This window comes from Spermophilus citellus (genome assembly GCF_964194105.1).
Source record: "Spermophilus citellus genome assembly, chromosome: 14".
NCBI lineage: Eukaryota > Metazoa > Chordata > Mammalia > Rodentia > Sciuridae > Spermophilus > Spermophilus citellus.
The window spans coordinates 4,680,872-4,696,601 of NC_138194.1; the positions used below are offsets into that span (position 1 = coordinate 4,680,872).

The 15,730-nt window shown below is 49.0% G+C and overlaps 1 protein-coding gene across 1 annotated transcript in view; it reads right to left on the reverse strand.

Annotated features, from left to right (window-relative positions):
• Positions 1-11,469: 11,469 nt before the first annotated feature.
• The window catches only part of LOC308633216 (signal peptide, CUB and EGF-like domain-containing protein 1), a gene marked incomplete at its 5' end in the record, with an annotated part of 29,129 nt that continues 24,868 nt past the window's right edge, over positions 11,470-15,730 (reverse strand). The window contains 3 exons of the mRNA XM_081265749.1: positions 11,470-11,903; positions 14,433-14,512; positions 14,882-15,034. Of these exons, the coding sequence (XP_081121875.1) occupies positions 11,751-11,903; positions 14,433-14,512; positions 14,882-15,034 (386 nt within the window). The 3' untranslated portion in view covers positions 11,470-11,750. The remainder of the gene's footprint in view (positions 11,904-14,432; positions 14,513-14,881; positions 15,035-15,730) is intronic.

Sequence of the window (15,730 nt, forward strand, 5' to 3'; positions counted from 1 at the left end):
TAGAAAGTAATAGGATTGTTGAAACCTAGAACATAACATATCATTGTTCTTTCTATGTCCCCTAAGTATTCTGAAAATAGGGGCAAAGTGTGAAACAAAATCTCTGTGAAACAAAATCTCTAAACTACTGAAGATAACTCAGAATCAAAAAGAATTTGAGTCCTTTAGGAAGAATTCAATCTACATAACCTCCATTTAATATCAGAAGCAGCAGCTGTGTGTAAGAGGAAAACCATATAATAGCTTATGCCATTTTTAACCATGTAAAATAAAATTTAAGTCACAAATACCAATTTTGAATGTATCTTTCAACCTCTACAGGACATAAGGCAATGCTGAAGTTACTATAACCTCTAATTTTAAAATAGCATTTAAATAAAGGTGATGTTAGCTAGGAAGATAGATTTTTCAAGGAAAGGAAGATTTATTTTTTTATTCAAAGCAACAGTAGTTTTCCCTCTAAAGCCTTTTTTGTATCTATTCTATTAGTAAGCTATAATGTGTTCTATGTAGTTTATCTGAGCAGTTCTGAACCCACCCATAGTTGCCTCTCCTTACATCCATCTGATTGTACCACTTCTGTAGCAAAGCCCAAGGTAGCTGCCCATATACAGGTTGTGTAGAGAATACTGTCCCTTGATTCAATTATACTTTTGTATCTCAAAAGTTTTAGAAGTCCTCTCCAGCAAATTGTGTTTGAGTTTAGTTACTAAAATCATTTCATTTTTGAAGCAGTAGTGTTTCAACCTGAAAGTATTACTGCTATAGTTGTAATTATTGTCCAGTGATTCATCCCCTCCCACACTAGAAAGTAAATTTAAACAACTAATTTGTGAGATACAGATTGTTTTGTGTTAATTGCTTCAAGATAAAATCACCTTTTTTTGGGGGGGGGTTGGTCATTCAGGTCTGAATTAAAGCTAAGCTGATGACAATGTTCAATTTAAGTTTGTTTAATGCTGATGAAAGACATTCATACAAAGCATCCTCTTTTTTTCATATAACCCCATTATTTGGTGGCAGCTGGGGTTGTGGCTCAGTGGTAGAGTACTTGCCTAGCACAGGCAAGGCCCTGGGTTTAATCCTCAGCACCACATAAATAAATAGAGGTTAAAAAAAGCATTCTTATGTGAAGGATGCTAAATGTTTCTTCATATAAATTATCACTTTGAGGGGCTGGGGTTGCCTGTGAGGCACTGGGTTTGATCCTCAGCACCACATATAAATATAAAGGTACTGTGTCCATCTACAACCAAAAAAAAAAGTTTTTTTTTTTAAATTATCACTTTGATATACATGTTTTATAGTCTATGAGAAAACAGAAAGAACAATGTATCAGTTTTCTACATTTTAATATTAGATTTTAAGGGAGCAACATCAAACATCAGTAACATCAAACAAAAAGGTACTGAGTACTCCACAGGGTACAGAGTGCTGCCAAGCACCTTGGAAAGTTTACATGACATGGAGAAGATGAGGCCCTTCTCTTGAGAAGTTTACAGTCTGGAAATTTTGACTACTCAGAGTTTCAGTTGAGTGAACATTTTATTAAGGCAAATTCTTCATTTCCTAGAACTACTGTAGACTGAACTATTTTTGCACTTGTGAAATTAACCCAATCCAGATGAAATAAAAGACTAAATTTGGTTGAGAATTCTTTCAGGCTCATATAGTTTTATTAACATTCATCTAGTAAAAAAAAATTGACCTAACATACAACTGAAAAATTAAAGACTAGATCTCTTGACATAGGAAAGGAAGTTTAATATCCCCACCAGGAGCTTCTGAGAGTTCTGATTTCTTGCTGGCACTTGTCATTCTAGGGCATTTTGATTATAGTCCTCTTATTGGTTGTGAGGTGTTATCAACATTGTGATTTTGATTGGCATTTCCCTCCTGACTAATAATGCTGAACATCTCTGCAGGTGCTTATTGGCCAGTTACATATCTTCTTTGGAGAAATGTCTATCCATATTCTTTGCCCATTTAAGAATTAGGTCATTGGTCTTATTGTTGAATTGTCAGTTATATATTTAAGATACTAGACCCTTGGTGGATATATGATTTGCAAAGATTTTCTCCCATTTTGTGAATTACCTTTTTACTTGTTTTGTTTCGTTTTTGTCATACTGGGGATTGAATCTGGTGCCAGGGTGTCACGCATGCTTAGGCCAGCACTCCACCACTGAGCCACACCCTCAGCCCTTTTTTAAAAAATCTGATTTTGAGACAGGGCTTCCCTAAGTTGCCGAGTCTGGCCTTGAACTTGCAATCTTCCTGCTCAGTTTCCCAAGTTGCTGGGATCACAGACATGCGCCACCACACCCCACTAAGTTCTTCATCTTTGTTAATTTGTTTTCAACATTGTTCTGATTCTCCTAGGTTCCTCATATTTCCATCTGAACTTTAGGATCTGCATGTCAATTTCTGCATAAATGTCAGCCAGAAATAGGGATTGCTTTGACTGCAGAGGTCACTCTGGGGACTCTTGCCATCCTAATATTTAGTCTTCCAAGCCAGGCACATAAAGCTTCTTTAATTTCTTTCAAAGGTGTTTTGTGGTTTTTGTTTTATATTTGTTCTGTTAAACTTACATAAGTATTTTATTCTTTTTGATACCATTATAAGTAGAATATTTTTCTTTACTTCCTGATTATTCATTGTTGGCATACAATTGATTTTTCTGCATTGATCTTGTAACAGAGCTGATTTCATTATCTCTAATGCCTTTTTGTGGATTCCTTAGTATTTTCTGTATACAAGATCAGGCCACCTACAAATAGAGACAGTTTTATTTTTTTCCACTATACCTTTTGTTTCTTTTTCTCACCCAATCGTCCTGGCTCAGCCTTCCAGGACAGTGGTGAGAGCAGACATCCTGGTCTTGCCTGCTTAAAGATCCATCTCTGTTGTTCATGATCTATAGTTAGTTAATTTTCATTGCTATATAACATTTAGTTGTGTGATTGTTCTGCAGTCCTCCATTGACAGGTTATTGAAGCTTTTTGCTCTTACAAACATGAGGCTATGACTATTCTTGTATGTTTTCTGGTACATTATTTGAAAAATATTTATTCTCAAGTTCTAGGTGGACACAATATCTTTATGTTACAGTTATGTGGTGCTGAGGATCGAACCCAGTGCCCCGATCACACTAGGCACACACTCTACCACTGAGCCACAACTCCAGTACATTTTTAAAAATATATTTTTTTAGTTGTAGTTGGACACAATACCTTTATTTTATTTATGTATTTTTATGTGGTACTGAGGATCAAACCCAGCGCCTTGCAAACCCAGTGCTATGTGAGCGCTCTACCGCTGAGCCACAATTCCAGCCATCTTTTGGTACATTTTTTAAAAAAGGAGGTTCTCTAGTAAATTGAGTCTAGTAAATCCTGTCTGATTCTTGTATCAGACTTTTTTTTTTGGTGCTGGGGACTGAACCCAGGGCCTTGTGTATGCAAGGCAAGCACTCTACCAACTGAGCTATATCCCCAGCCCACCCTCAGACTTAATTTTTGCCAACCTGGTGCCACCACGGTATTTCTTTGTTGTTGTAATGTGTATTTCCATTATATTTTTAAAATATTTTTAGTTGTAGATGGGCACAATATCTTTATTTTATTTATTTATTTTTATGTGGTGCTGAAGATGGATCCCAGTGCCTCACACATGTGAGATAAGCACTCTACCACTGAGCTCCAACCCCAGCCCTCCATTTTTTTTAAACATTTTAAAAATAGTTGTAGTTGAATGCAATACCTTTATTTCATTTATTTATTTTTATGTACTGCTGAGAATAGAACCAGTGCCTTACACATGCTAGGCAAGCGCTGTACCACTAAGCCAAAATGCCAGCCCTTTTTGTACAAGTTTTTAAGCATTTCTTTAATATTTAAATCTTAATGCATTTGATATCTATTGCATGTGTATAAGTATGAGATATAAACCCAATAGTATTTGTTTTGATATGTGGATAAGGAATTTTCCCATATCCATTCAGTGACCTGTGTGTTCAACTTGTACAAACTCTAAACAGTCTTAATCTCTCTAGACTTTAGTAACACAGGACATCTGCTTGGAGTCATTCTCCAAATTCTTCTTTAAAAGGGTCTTGGCCACTCTTAATCATTTGCTTTTCCATTTATAGTTAGGGAAAGATTTTATTTTATTTATTTTATTTTTTTATAAAGAGAGAGTGAGAGAGGAGAGAGAGAGAATTTTTAATATTTATTTTTTAGTTCTCGGGGGACACAACATCTTTGTTGGTATGTGGTGCTGAGGATCGAACCTGGGCCGCACGCATGCCAGGCGAGTGCGCTACCGCTTGAGCCACATCCCCAGCCCCTAGGGAAAGATTTTAAATGACAGATTCAATTGTTAGCTTTAAGATTGATCTCAATTTCTATTTCTTATTATGTTGTTTGGTAAGTTAAGTTTTTCTAGGAATTTTTCTGTTGAGTCTAAATCTTCAGACCTATTAAAAAATTTTTTTTGTAGTTGTAAATGGACAGAATACCTTTATTTTATTATTTTTATGTGGTGCTAAGGATCAAACCCAGTGCTTCACATGTGTTAGGCAAGCACTCTGCCATTGAGCCACCACTCAGCCCTCGTCAGACCTATTGACATAATAGTTCTCCCAATTTCCCAGAAGCTTCTTTAAAATGTGGATTTTATTTGTCTAAATGTGTTCTATATTTAATCTCTTAATCCTAAAATGCATAGAAAGACAATAATTGACATCCACAATTTATTTGCCAAAACACCTCAATTTGATCACTAAGCTCTCAGCATTTAGAGGAGGTTCAAAAATACTATAATATGTAACAGGTTGGTCCCACACTGACCAGAGGTGAAGGCTTGAATCGCCACAGCATATGGAGCAAGGCTGAAATATGAGCCGTCTGCTCATAAGGAATCTGGTTCACTGTATTTTGGGACCTGGGGGATCAGGTCCGTCCACACGAGGCTGAGCTGTCTCAGCCCCATTGTCCAGTCTGCAGAGGCCTGACCTTTTGCCCCTGTCTTTATGGGGTATTTTGTAGAAATGTCTGGTGTGCTGTGTGCTTAGAGAAGGACATCAATGTTCCCTCCTGCAACTTTCTTTTAATGATGGTAAAATAGAAGTGATGTAAAATTTATCATTTTAGCAATTAAAAAAGAATACAGTTCAGTGGCATTATACATTATCGGACTGCTGTTACTTCCATCTGTGTGTAGAACTTTCTCCAACTGAAAATCTGCACCCATTAACACTAACTCCCCATTTTCTCCTCCTCCAGCCTCTGGGGACCACCATTCTATGTGCTACTGTGATTAAACACAGGGGCACTCTACCACTTAACATACCCCCAGACCTTTTTATTTTTTATTTTGAGAAAGGGTCTCACTAAGTTGTCCAGTCTGGTCTCAAACTTGTCATCCTCCTACCTCAGCCTCCTGAGTCACCAGGATTACAGGTGTGCATGTCCATGCCTGGCTGCACTCTGTCTCTATGAATTTGACTACTCTAGGCATCTAAGTGGAATATATAGTAATTGTCCTTTTGCATCAGGCTTATTCTAGTAAACATAATTCCTTAAGGTTCACCCATGTTGTAGTATGTGTCAGAATTTCATTCCTTTTTAAGGCTGAATAATATTCCTTGGTATGGATTGACCACATTATGTTTACCTATTCATCTGTCAATGGACACTTGAGCTGTTCCTACCTTTAGCTATTGTTAATAACGCTGGTGTGAATGAAAACGGGTGTGCAAATGCCTGTTCAGGTCCCTTCTTCCCGTTCTTTTGGGAATAAGGAGAAGAATATGGAGAAGTCTTGAATGTTTTTGGTAGTCCTGTTGGAGGCACCCAGGGTCTTGCACATGCTGAGCATGTGCTCTACCCCCCAGCCAAACCCTCCTCAGACTTTAAACCATTCTGTTAAACCAAGGAATGAACTATCACTTATTTAGAACATCGCTTGGTATATTGTGAAGCTGTTTTTCTCCTGTTGAGTGTGTGACACCTGGAGGGCTATTTTTGAGGAGCATGGTCATTGCCAGCCTTTATGGGATTCTGGATTTCTTCTAAAGTCTAGTGAAAGCCATGGGCCATAGTCTCAGAGAGGTGCACGCACAGCATTGGGCATCTATTCTGGGGGAGCTCAGATTCCCCAAGGTTCATGGTGATTGTGGCTTCTAGATTAAAGCCTCTGTATAAGAGAGCAAAATGTAAGTTAGGAGGGGAAATGGATTTGAGACGGACATTTTACTTCCTGGTAGTTCATTTAGGAGCACGAACACGGCCGTGGGGCGCCCTCTGCTTCCCCACACGCAGGCTCCAGCCCTTGCTTCGCCCGGGGAGGACATTGGAGCCCCTTTACTTCCAGCTGTCAACAGAGCCATGCAATTTCTTAGTATTTTTCTGATTCCAGTTGCTTCCCCCCACCCCCACTATGGTGGCCTCCAGTGGATAAGAGAAAAGAGCAACATTTAGGTTTATTTTTTGTTTATTATTAAAGTGAATTTCACAAACATTTATTACATGCATATGAGAGAATACGGTGGAGAAAACACAGCTTTGAATACTTGAGGCAACTAAAAGGACACGGTGGCTGTGACGGTATCTGTCACCCTCACAGTGGATTGTTGCCAAGGGCCTGTCCTGGAAGGCACCTTCACAGGCTCAAGGAGAAGGAATGGGCAGAGTGCAGCCATCTGTGGCCTGTCTGCAGAGCGCTGTGACCTGGCTGCTCAGTGCCTGGGCCTCCCTGCAGGTGTCCTTGGCCTTCAGACTGAAACGACCTCCTCCTGGCCAGTCGCTCTCTCCTCCTGCTCTGTACAGGGCTCTGCTGAGGCACAGCGGTGCCCTCCTGAGCCACCTGGGGGCCTCCAGGTCTGCCACTGCCTCCCTGAGAGCAGGATGGGCACCTGTGGCAGGTTAGGGCATGGTGCCAACTTGTGTCTGAATGGTGAGTGCCTGTCCCCTCCCCTAGAGGAGACGAAGTCTGGCCTCTCTCTGAGTGAGTGCTCAGTGCTTGGTAAGAAGGGAGGGAACTGAGGTCAAGGCTACCCTGCCTGCTTGTGCTATCCTTTCCACCCTTTGTGTCCCCAACTCGCTGCTGCCTGGCTGACTCAGCTGAGGTTCCAATCTGTAAAATTCAGCTCAGCCAACACACACATTGGGAATCGAACTCAGGGGCATTCGATCACTGAGCCACATCCCCAGCCCTATTTTGTATTTTATTTAGAGACAGGGTCTCACTGAGTTGCTTAATGCCTTGCTTTGAACTCGTGATCCTCCTGTCTCAGCCTCTTGAGCTGCTGGGATTATAGGCGTGCGCCACTGCACCCGGCTCAGCCAACATTTTGCAGAGACATTTCCTGCACTGCTTCCATAGGCTTGGGTTTGACTTCCAGCTGCATAAACCTCTGACTCTTCACCTTGGGTGTGTCACTTGGTCTCCCAGAGTCCTAATGTCCCACACCAAGGAACAGGTTGCGCCCTGCCAACCTTGCAGGGCTGAAGGGATAGTCTCTGTGGAAGGAAGAGCGTTGGGCTCAGCATCATGATGTAGGAGCCCCTGAGTGAAAGTTCACTGTGCCCCCATCATTTCTTCCGGTTGAGGCTGGGTGTACAGATGATTTCAAAGGACCCACGCAGGAGCTGCCACGCTGGTGTGGGGGGCTGTGGGAAAGCAGGGTCCGCTCTACAGGGGCTGCTTGAGCAGGGTGCTGGGAGGTGGCGCAGGCCACACCCAAGTCAGCTAGGCTCTGAGGATGACCTCCACACCTGCCTTTCCAAGAGACCACTTGCTGGTTTCAAAGTGTTCCAGGCATTTTCTAAGTCCTCTGGCCTTTGCTCTGAATGACCTCAGTTGGGTGTTGTCACCTTGGTTGGAAGGGCTGAGCTGCCACCATGAGTGTCTTTGGTGAAGCTAAGGGGTCTTGCTATAAAATGCAGTTTGCCAGGCTGATCAAACTTTCCAGGAGGAGGTGTGGTATCTGGCGCCCCTGGGAGAAAAGAAAGTCCCCTCTCTCTGCAGGTCAGGACTGTGTGGGCGAGGCCAGTGGTGACGTGGGGTAGAGACGTCCAGGCAGGCTGCCGCCCCTGCGTCTGTGGCAGCGCTCTGGATCCCTGTCTTCCTAGGAGCCCAGCACACAGGCAGTGCTTGCCACAGGACCCAGCTTACTCATACCTGGTTTGTGCTGGGCAGGTGGAGACACTGGAGTCTACTTGTCTCCTCGAGTGTCACTGACCACCCACTGGTACTCTGGATCCAACAGTCTGCACTTCCTGGCCGAGTGGCAGAGCTTTTGCTTCCAGAAGCTGTTCATGGGTCCTGTTCCTTGGAAGCACAGGGGACAGTGTGGCTGTTGGGAATTTACTAAATGGCCACTGAAGCAGGATCTGAGGTTGCTCAAGGCCAGAGTCCGGGCATGGGCCGTGCTGGCTTCTCCACGACAGTGGGGAGGATCCGCACCCTGTCCTTGGCTTCCGTCCTTCTTCAGGCCTTAGCGTATACGTCTGCCCTGCTTGGGCCCAGTCCTCTTGCCCACGTCTCCCCTGTACCTCCACCATGAAGCAAGTGCAGCGGTCGCCATGTAGCCGATCTGCCTCTGGCTGTAACGTGTGAACTCAAGGAGATGGGCCTGGCATCCTGGAAGGTCCCCTGGGAGTACCAGGCCCTGAGGACCAGGGTTGGCTTTGGGTTTAACAGCTGGAACCCAGCGTTTCCCAGGGTGAGGCTGGCGTGGAGAGACAGGGCAGACCCTACTTGGACTTCAAGACATCCAGATGATGAAGGGTGGCAGTGAGAAGGAGGCCAGGGTGGTGGCCTGTGAGGGCAGCTAGTAAACTGGGGCTGCCGACTACCTGGTCCTCAAGTCCTCTTTTGTGGGATGAGAGCTAAAAAATGGGCTTGACAATAAGAGAAGAAAGAGGGTTCTGTATTGCCCCTGTCCTGCTCTGCCCTGGGGTCACTGGGCATGATGTGGCCACAGTGGCAGTGAGAGCCATGGAACATGAGAGGATGTGGGGGGCAGCCTAGTGGGCATGTGGGAGGCTTCTTTCTGGAAACCAAGGCTGATCAGGTACGGTGGCCAGCCAGGGGTGGTGCAGTCCCCAGGAGGGCTGGTCAGTTGACCCTGACCTGTCTGCTGCTCTCCACAAACCCAAGCTGGACTTGAGGAGAGATGGCACCGAAAGCAGGGTCAGTACAGCTGGGCACCCAGCTCTGCAGCGTGGGCAAGGGCCACTCACACCTGCATCCCAAGCCCTGTTGTGGCCTGGAGGAGGGGCCATGCCCTGCTGCCTGTCTCTGTGACTCTGCATCTGTAGGAAGAACTCAGGGGATCTGAAGAGCTCTTTCTTGTTCTCTCTGGTTTTTGAGAGAATTAAAGGAGGAAACCTTTTAAGAAGTGCAGTGGTTAATTTTATGTGGCAACTTGACTGTGCTAGGTTGATTCCAGATAACCATAAGTGCTCTTGGTGGTCTGACTGTTGGGTGTAACCAGAAGAGATCAGCCTGTTATCAGAGGGCTGAGCCAGTCAGGCCCTGTCCAGTGTGGGTGGCATTTTCTGATGGTCCCAGGGCTCCAACAGGCCAAAGAGGTGGGGGAAGGGCACATTTACTTTCTTGGAGCTGGGTGTCCTTCTTCTTTGGTCCCCAACATTGGTGCTCCTGGTTCTTGGGCCTCGGACTCCAGGACTGCCCCTGCTCACAACTTCTCAGGCTTTGTGCTCACCCTGAATCCCACTGAGGACTCTCTTGGCTCTCTGGCTTGCAGAGAGCACCTCATGGAACTTTGAGGCCACCTCCATGATCTCTGATCTCCCATAATAACGTCCATGTGCACAGGCTGTTGGTCCCATTTTCCTAGAGAACCCCAATAAAGAGGACAGACCCTTCTCTGTGCCCTTCCTAGGGCATCTGTCTCTCACTTCTGGGGGTGACTGATGTCCTGACAAAGGGAGGGAGGCTTCTTTCTGGAAACCAAGGATGATCTGCAGGGATGGTGGCCAGCCAGGGGTGGTGCAGTCCCCAGCAGTGCTGTTGACCCTGACCTGTCTGCTGCTCTCCAAAAACCTGAGCTGGACTTGAGAGATGGCACTGAAAGCAGGGTCAGTACAGCTGGGCACCCAGCTCTGCAGCGAGGGTAAGGGCCACTCACGCCTGCATCCCAAGCCCTGTTATGGCCTGGAGGAGGGGCCGTGCCCTGCTTCCTGTCACCAGCCATGGATCTTGAGACTTTGCTTGCTGGCCTGTGTGTCCACAGTCATGTTTCACGTGTGTTTCTCAAACTGCTCACCTCTCACCCGCCAGGCTGGGCTGGGGATCAGGAGACCTGAGGCCACTTGGCATTGGTGGTTGGAGTTCATTGTAAGATGCTCCCATGTTCCTGGGAATTTTAAAGTTTGTTAACCTGAATAATATAGAACATTCCCTCTGCTCATCCTCTTGCTGGCAGCAGGCGGTCTGAGGCTTCGCAGACCCTGGGTGTGCGAAGTCTCAGCTGGCTCCGTCCTGGGCTCTGGCTTCCTGGCTGGTGGGACGAAGGCAGCCCTGAGGAGACTCTGAGAGGGAGGCGGCAGGCCCATGGGGAAGCTGCACTGAAGCCAGGCCTTGTAACCCAGGCCACCTCTGCCTCAGGCCGCCTCTGCCTCTGGGCCACGTCCTCTTGGGTAGGCCTCAGGCCTCACAGCCTTATTTCTTGGTGACATGCAGGCACACTTCAGACCCCAAGGTCATAGCCACAGGCCCCTTCCTAAGTTTATGGCTGGATATTTACACCCCTTATTCAGGGGCCCAAAGGGAGGCTGCCTTCCACTGTGTCCTGAGGGCAGTGATGTCACTGTGAAGGGACTGGGACCGGGCCAACCCTCCAACCCAGCATGGGAGCTCAGTTCCCTAAGTTCATATTCACAAGGTGTCCAGGGCCAGCCCATGCTGCACCTGCCTGGCAGCTCCTGTCTCCCACACAGGGGGTGAGTGCTGGGGGGACAGTAGTGGCACCGAGTGTTTATAGCTGCTGAAGAGAGCACCCCTACAGTACCCACAAATAGAAGTGTGTGTGTGTGTATATATATATATATATATATATATATATATATATATATATATATATATTTGTATTTATATTTATACATATGTATATAGCACTTCATCAGCCGTTCTAGCAGGACTGGCGAAGACCTCCACTCCTCCCTCAGCAGCTCTCTTCTATCTGTCACAGAGTCCTTAGAGCCCAGTGACATGGCACCATGTCCTGCGATCCTGGCTGGAGGAGTTGGCAGAGTAGTAGCCCTACAAGTGCTGACACAGGCTTCTCACCTCAGAGATGGTGCCTCCACCTGTCCTTCCTTCTCTGCTGGCTTCCTGTGGGTGACAGGGGCCAAGCTCACAGAGCCTCCGGGAGGGTGCCACTCTCCTCTCTCCCACAGCATCAGGCAGAAGCGCATGCTCTCTAGTGCCCTCGGTGTGTCCTGGCCAGGCAGCGTGCGCCAGAGCCGGCTCAGGGAAAGTACTACTGGTGTCTGGGGATGAGAGGCGAAGGGCAGAAGGCTTTAGAAGCAGTGTCCCATGGGGGCCCAGCTCAGCCTTGGCCCTCCAGGGGCTGGTGGCCTTCCTGAAGTGAACGCATCATGGGCTTCCCCAGGCAACGAGGTGGCCCACAGAGCTGCCTTTCAGCCCCACGACAGAGGGAAGGAGCTCTTCTTCCTTGGCTCCCTGGCCATCCCCGAGCAGGACAGCTCTGAGTGTTATTTGTAGGGCCGCAGGAATCGGGACACTTTGGAACGTAGCAGTTTGATGAAGGACCGGGGGAACATCTCCTTGGACTCCTGGGCTGTGTACTTGAAGTAGTTCTGCGGGTGTGCCAGCACGTCGAAGAGCGCCTTGATCAGCTTCTTGTCCTGCAAGACATGGTGAGATGAGGTGGGTGAGGTGGGGCCAGGGCATTCCACTGGGGGCCTGGAAGGGATGGGGAGCAGGGTTTCAGGATCCCCCAAATCTCTTTACTACAGATAGTCCTTTGGTTTTAACAGTGTAATTGTATTTTTTCCTTTCCTTTTAACATTTGTTTTTATATTTATTTAGTTACAGTTGGACACAATAACCTTGTTTTATTTATTTATATATGGTGCTGAGAATAGAACCCAGGGCCTTGCACGTGCTAAGCAAGTGCTGTCCTGCTGAGCCACAACCTCAGCCCATCCATTTTACATTTTTTAATAGTTTTTTTGTGGTGCTGGAGAGGGAATCTGGGCCCTAGTGCACACTGGGCAAGTGCTCTGTCATTGAGCCACATCCCCAGCCCCATGTAGCTGGTTTTTTTTTTTTTTTTTTTTTTTTTTTTTTTTTTTTTTTTTTTTTTTTTTGCTTTTTAGTTATAGGTGGACACAATATCTTTATTTATTTATTTATTTTTATGTGATGCTGAGGATCAAACCCAGTGCCTAACGCATGCTAGGCGAGTGCTCTACCTCTGAGCCACATCCCCAGCCCCATGTGGCTGGTTTTTTAGTAGCCTACCGGCATGAATGCTTTTATTAAGAGCATCTGTTGGTAATATAACACTCTGAAAACCAGAGCGTGCTGAGGACCGAGCAAGGCTTCGCAGCCACAGCCGCACCTTGAGCTTGCAGCTCCCTGGTCACTAGCTCCTCGACCCTGGAAAGCCCTCGGCAGCTCTACATCTTGAGGAGGCCCCTGGAAAGCAGGGTCAGGACCCCCACTCTGAGGGCTGCAGTGAAGGCGTAGAGTGTGGCCCCCAGCAGAGCCTGGCTACAGAAGGGCTCAGGACAGCTCTCCAGTGTGGGTGCAGGTGGCACCTGGCTCCTCCTCCCTGAGTGGCCTCTGGAGGAGCATGCACAATCTACTACCTGATGCCATCATGGGCCACTCAGAAGGAAGCACTGAGGGGTGGACTGAGACTTGGCTGGGGTATTCTGGAGGGCAGGCCCAGCGGTGGGCTCTTGGCAGAGGCCTGTAGCCTGGTTCCTGCAAGGCCTCCACAAATGGTGACTTCCCGCTTCTGGGCCTGGAAGGTCGTCAGCTTACTGCCTCTGGCCATGCTTGCTGCTGGGTTTGACCTGTTCAGACACACTCTAACCCTTCTCACACAACCACACGTACACACGTGCACACAACTTGCCACACACACAGCACCTTACTCACACACACGCACCACAGGTCCTTCCTACGTGCATTGCTGCCCTTGAGGAACAGCACCCCTGGCGCTGCTCCTCTGCCTCAGGGCTCCATGCTGGGCACCAGCTGTGGGGCATGAAGCCCTGCAGCCCCTCTCACAGGGAGGCCGGGACCACATAGTCATGAAACAGATCCAAGGTGCAGTGCTCTCAGGGGCTGTGAAGGAGTGGCACGCTGGTCTCTGAGGGTCTGTGACACATGTGTGGTCCAATCAGGGAGGTCCAGGAAGGCTGCCCAGAGGACAGGCACAGAGCAGAGGGACAGGTGGACATTCACTGAGGAGAGGCAGGGGAGATCATCTTGGGGAGCCCTGGGCAGAGAGTGCAGCAAGAACAGGCAGGTGGTCCTGAGGGGTGGGCCCCCATGTCCTAAGAGCAGTGCCGGGACACTCTGAGTTCTGGAAGGGTGCTCCCAGCTGCAGGGGTGCTGAGGTGGCAGCTGGGCTACAGCAGGGTGAGGAGGGTGTTATTGGCCAGACAGGCTGTGGAGGGGCCAGGGTGGCTCTCTGGTTTCTGTCTAGACAGAGAGGTGGCCTGAGGAGGACATTAGGAGCCTGAGAAGAGCAGCAGCTAAAAGCAAGCTACATGACTGACAAAGCACTACTATGAGCTCGAGGGTCACCAGGCAAGGGCCTGGAAGTCTCGAGGTGACTACCCAACTATGCAGACCACCCTCTATCTCAGTCAAGTGATACCTGACGAGGGTCAGCCAGGTGGATGTGGCCCCAGCCCCACTCTTGTCCTTGTCACCAGCCCAAGCAGATCCCCAGGTCTGGCCTTACTCCGGAAGAACTGGGTCCCTGGGCCTCTGGCCATTGCCTACTGAGACAGCTGCAGCCTCCCCTCTGTGAGGACGTGGCTCTGCCTCTCGAGGCCACAGAGGACATGGAGGGGTTCGGTCCCAATGATAGGAGTGACAGCAGCAGAGTGGGTTCCAGATTCTACGATACCACCCTGTCCAACTACCCTCGTCTCCCAGACGAGGAAGGCAGAGCTGAGGCTGCCAGGCAAGGAACCTGCCCAAAGCCTCTTCCCCGGGTCCCGGTCCCCATCTCCTCAGGAGCCAGCTTGGTTTAGGCCTCTTGGTCTGAGGGGACAGACATACCAGACCCAGGCCCTCCGCCTCCTCCCCTGCCACACCCTCTGTCTCATGTCTTCAGGGGCCAGGGTGGGGGCAGGGACGGCCCAGGCCACTCTCCCAGAATCATGTGGATTCCCTTCCAATAAACTCACTTTCAGAATTTCCTGGTGATTCTCCGAGGCGTACAGCCACCCGTCGCGCACGATGTCTTCTATCAGCTGCTGGTAGTCCTCTGGGAAGCAGGTCAGCAAGGGAGGGGAAGGCCGGAACTTGAGACCCTCACATCCCCGCCTCTGCCCTCCCTGGCTCCAGCCTCGGGTTGTCGGCGAGTGCTGGATGCTGCCCCTGGCCTTTGCATCGGGTCCCTTCCTGTACTGTCATGGCGGCTTGGCTGCCCTGGTTAGCCTTGTCCTCCCGTGGGCAGTGCCTCCACCTCCGCCTGCAGACAGCAGTGTCCTCATCTGCACCCCCACACCCTGAGGCCTGTCTGCAGCGGGGCCCCTGGGGCATGCTGGTCCTGGGTCTGTGCCCTGCCAGAGGCTGGGGCGTGAGGCTGTCTCCACTCCTGGCACCCAGCGGGCAGTGATGAGCGGTGCCTTACCATCGTAGGTGACGTAGGGCACTTGGAACCCTTTGCCACTGTTGCCTTCGTTGGACTTGAACTGGATCCAGAGCTTCCGGGAGCGGGAGGTGAAGGCGATGGGCCTCTCATAGGTCTGGCAGGTCTCGTAGGTGGTGATGGATGTGGGCGAGGCTGGGGGAGACGCCCTCACTGAGGTGCCCCGAGCCATGCTCCTCACTGACCCTTCCTCCTGCTATAGGTTGCTTACCTCCCCAACCCAGCTGGCTGCCAGGGCCCTAGTGCCCATTGCCCAAATGCACCCTCTAGATTCATCTGGTTCCCTCTGCCCTTCACTGCCCTCTGTCCCTGGAGTTCTGGTGGACCCCTGCGTGCAGCCCCCTGTGCTGGGGCTCTGTCTTCCTCCAGCCAATTGCTCCCCCATGACAGGGCTCACGCCTGTGCCCAGCAGTCAGGGATGGGGGGTGCACTCAGGCAGGCCATGGGAGAGGAGCCCGGGGCTCCTGTGAGTGAACAAGGAGGGGTGGACCTGCTATCCCCTGGGGTGCCCACCTCCTCACTGCTCCCTGGGTATTCTTCCTGAGGTGCCCCTGATACAGGAGAGGCTGCCTCTGGAGCTCAGCCCTGTGGGTGGACAGGGGAAAGAAGGATGTGGGTGGGGGCCCTGGGGCTGGTGATGGGAATGGGTAGGGCAGGTGGTTCCTGGCTGGGCTCTCAGGTCCCTGACCTGCTCAGGGACCCTGGGCAGGCCCCTTGCCCTCTCTGGCACAGCCCCACTTGCATATTAGGGCGGTCAGACTCGTGACAGGAGCAGGCAGTGTGTGCGTGGTGCTAAAGCTCACACAGAATGTGGCACTGAGCAAACTCCTT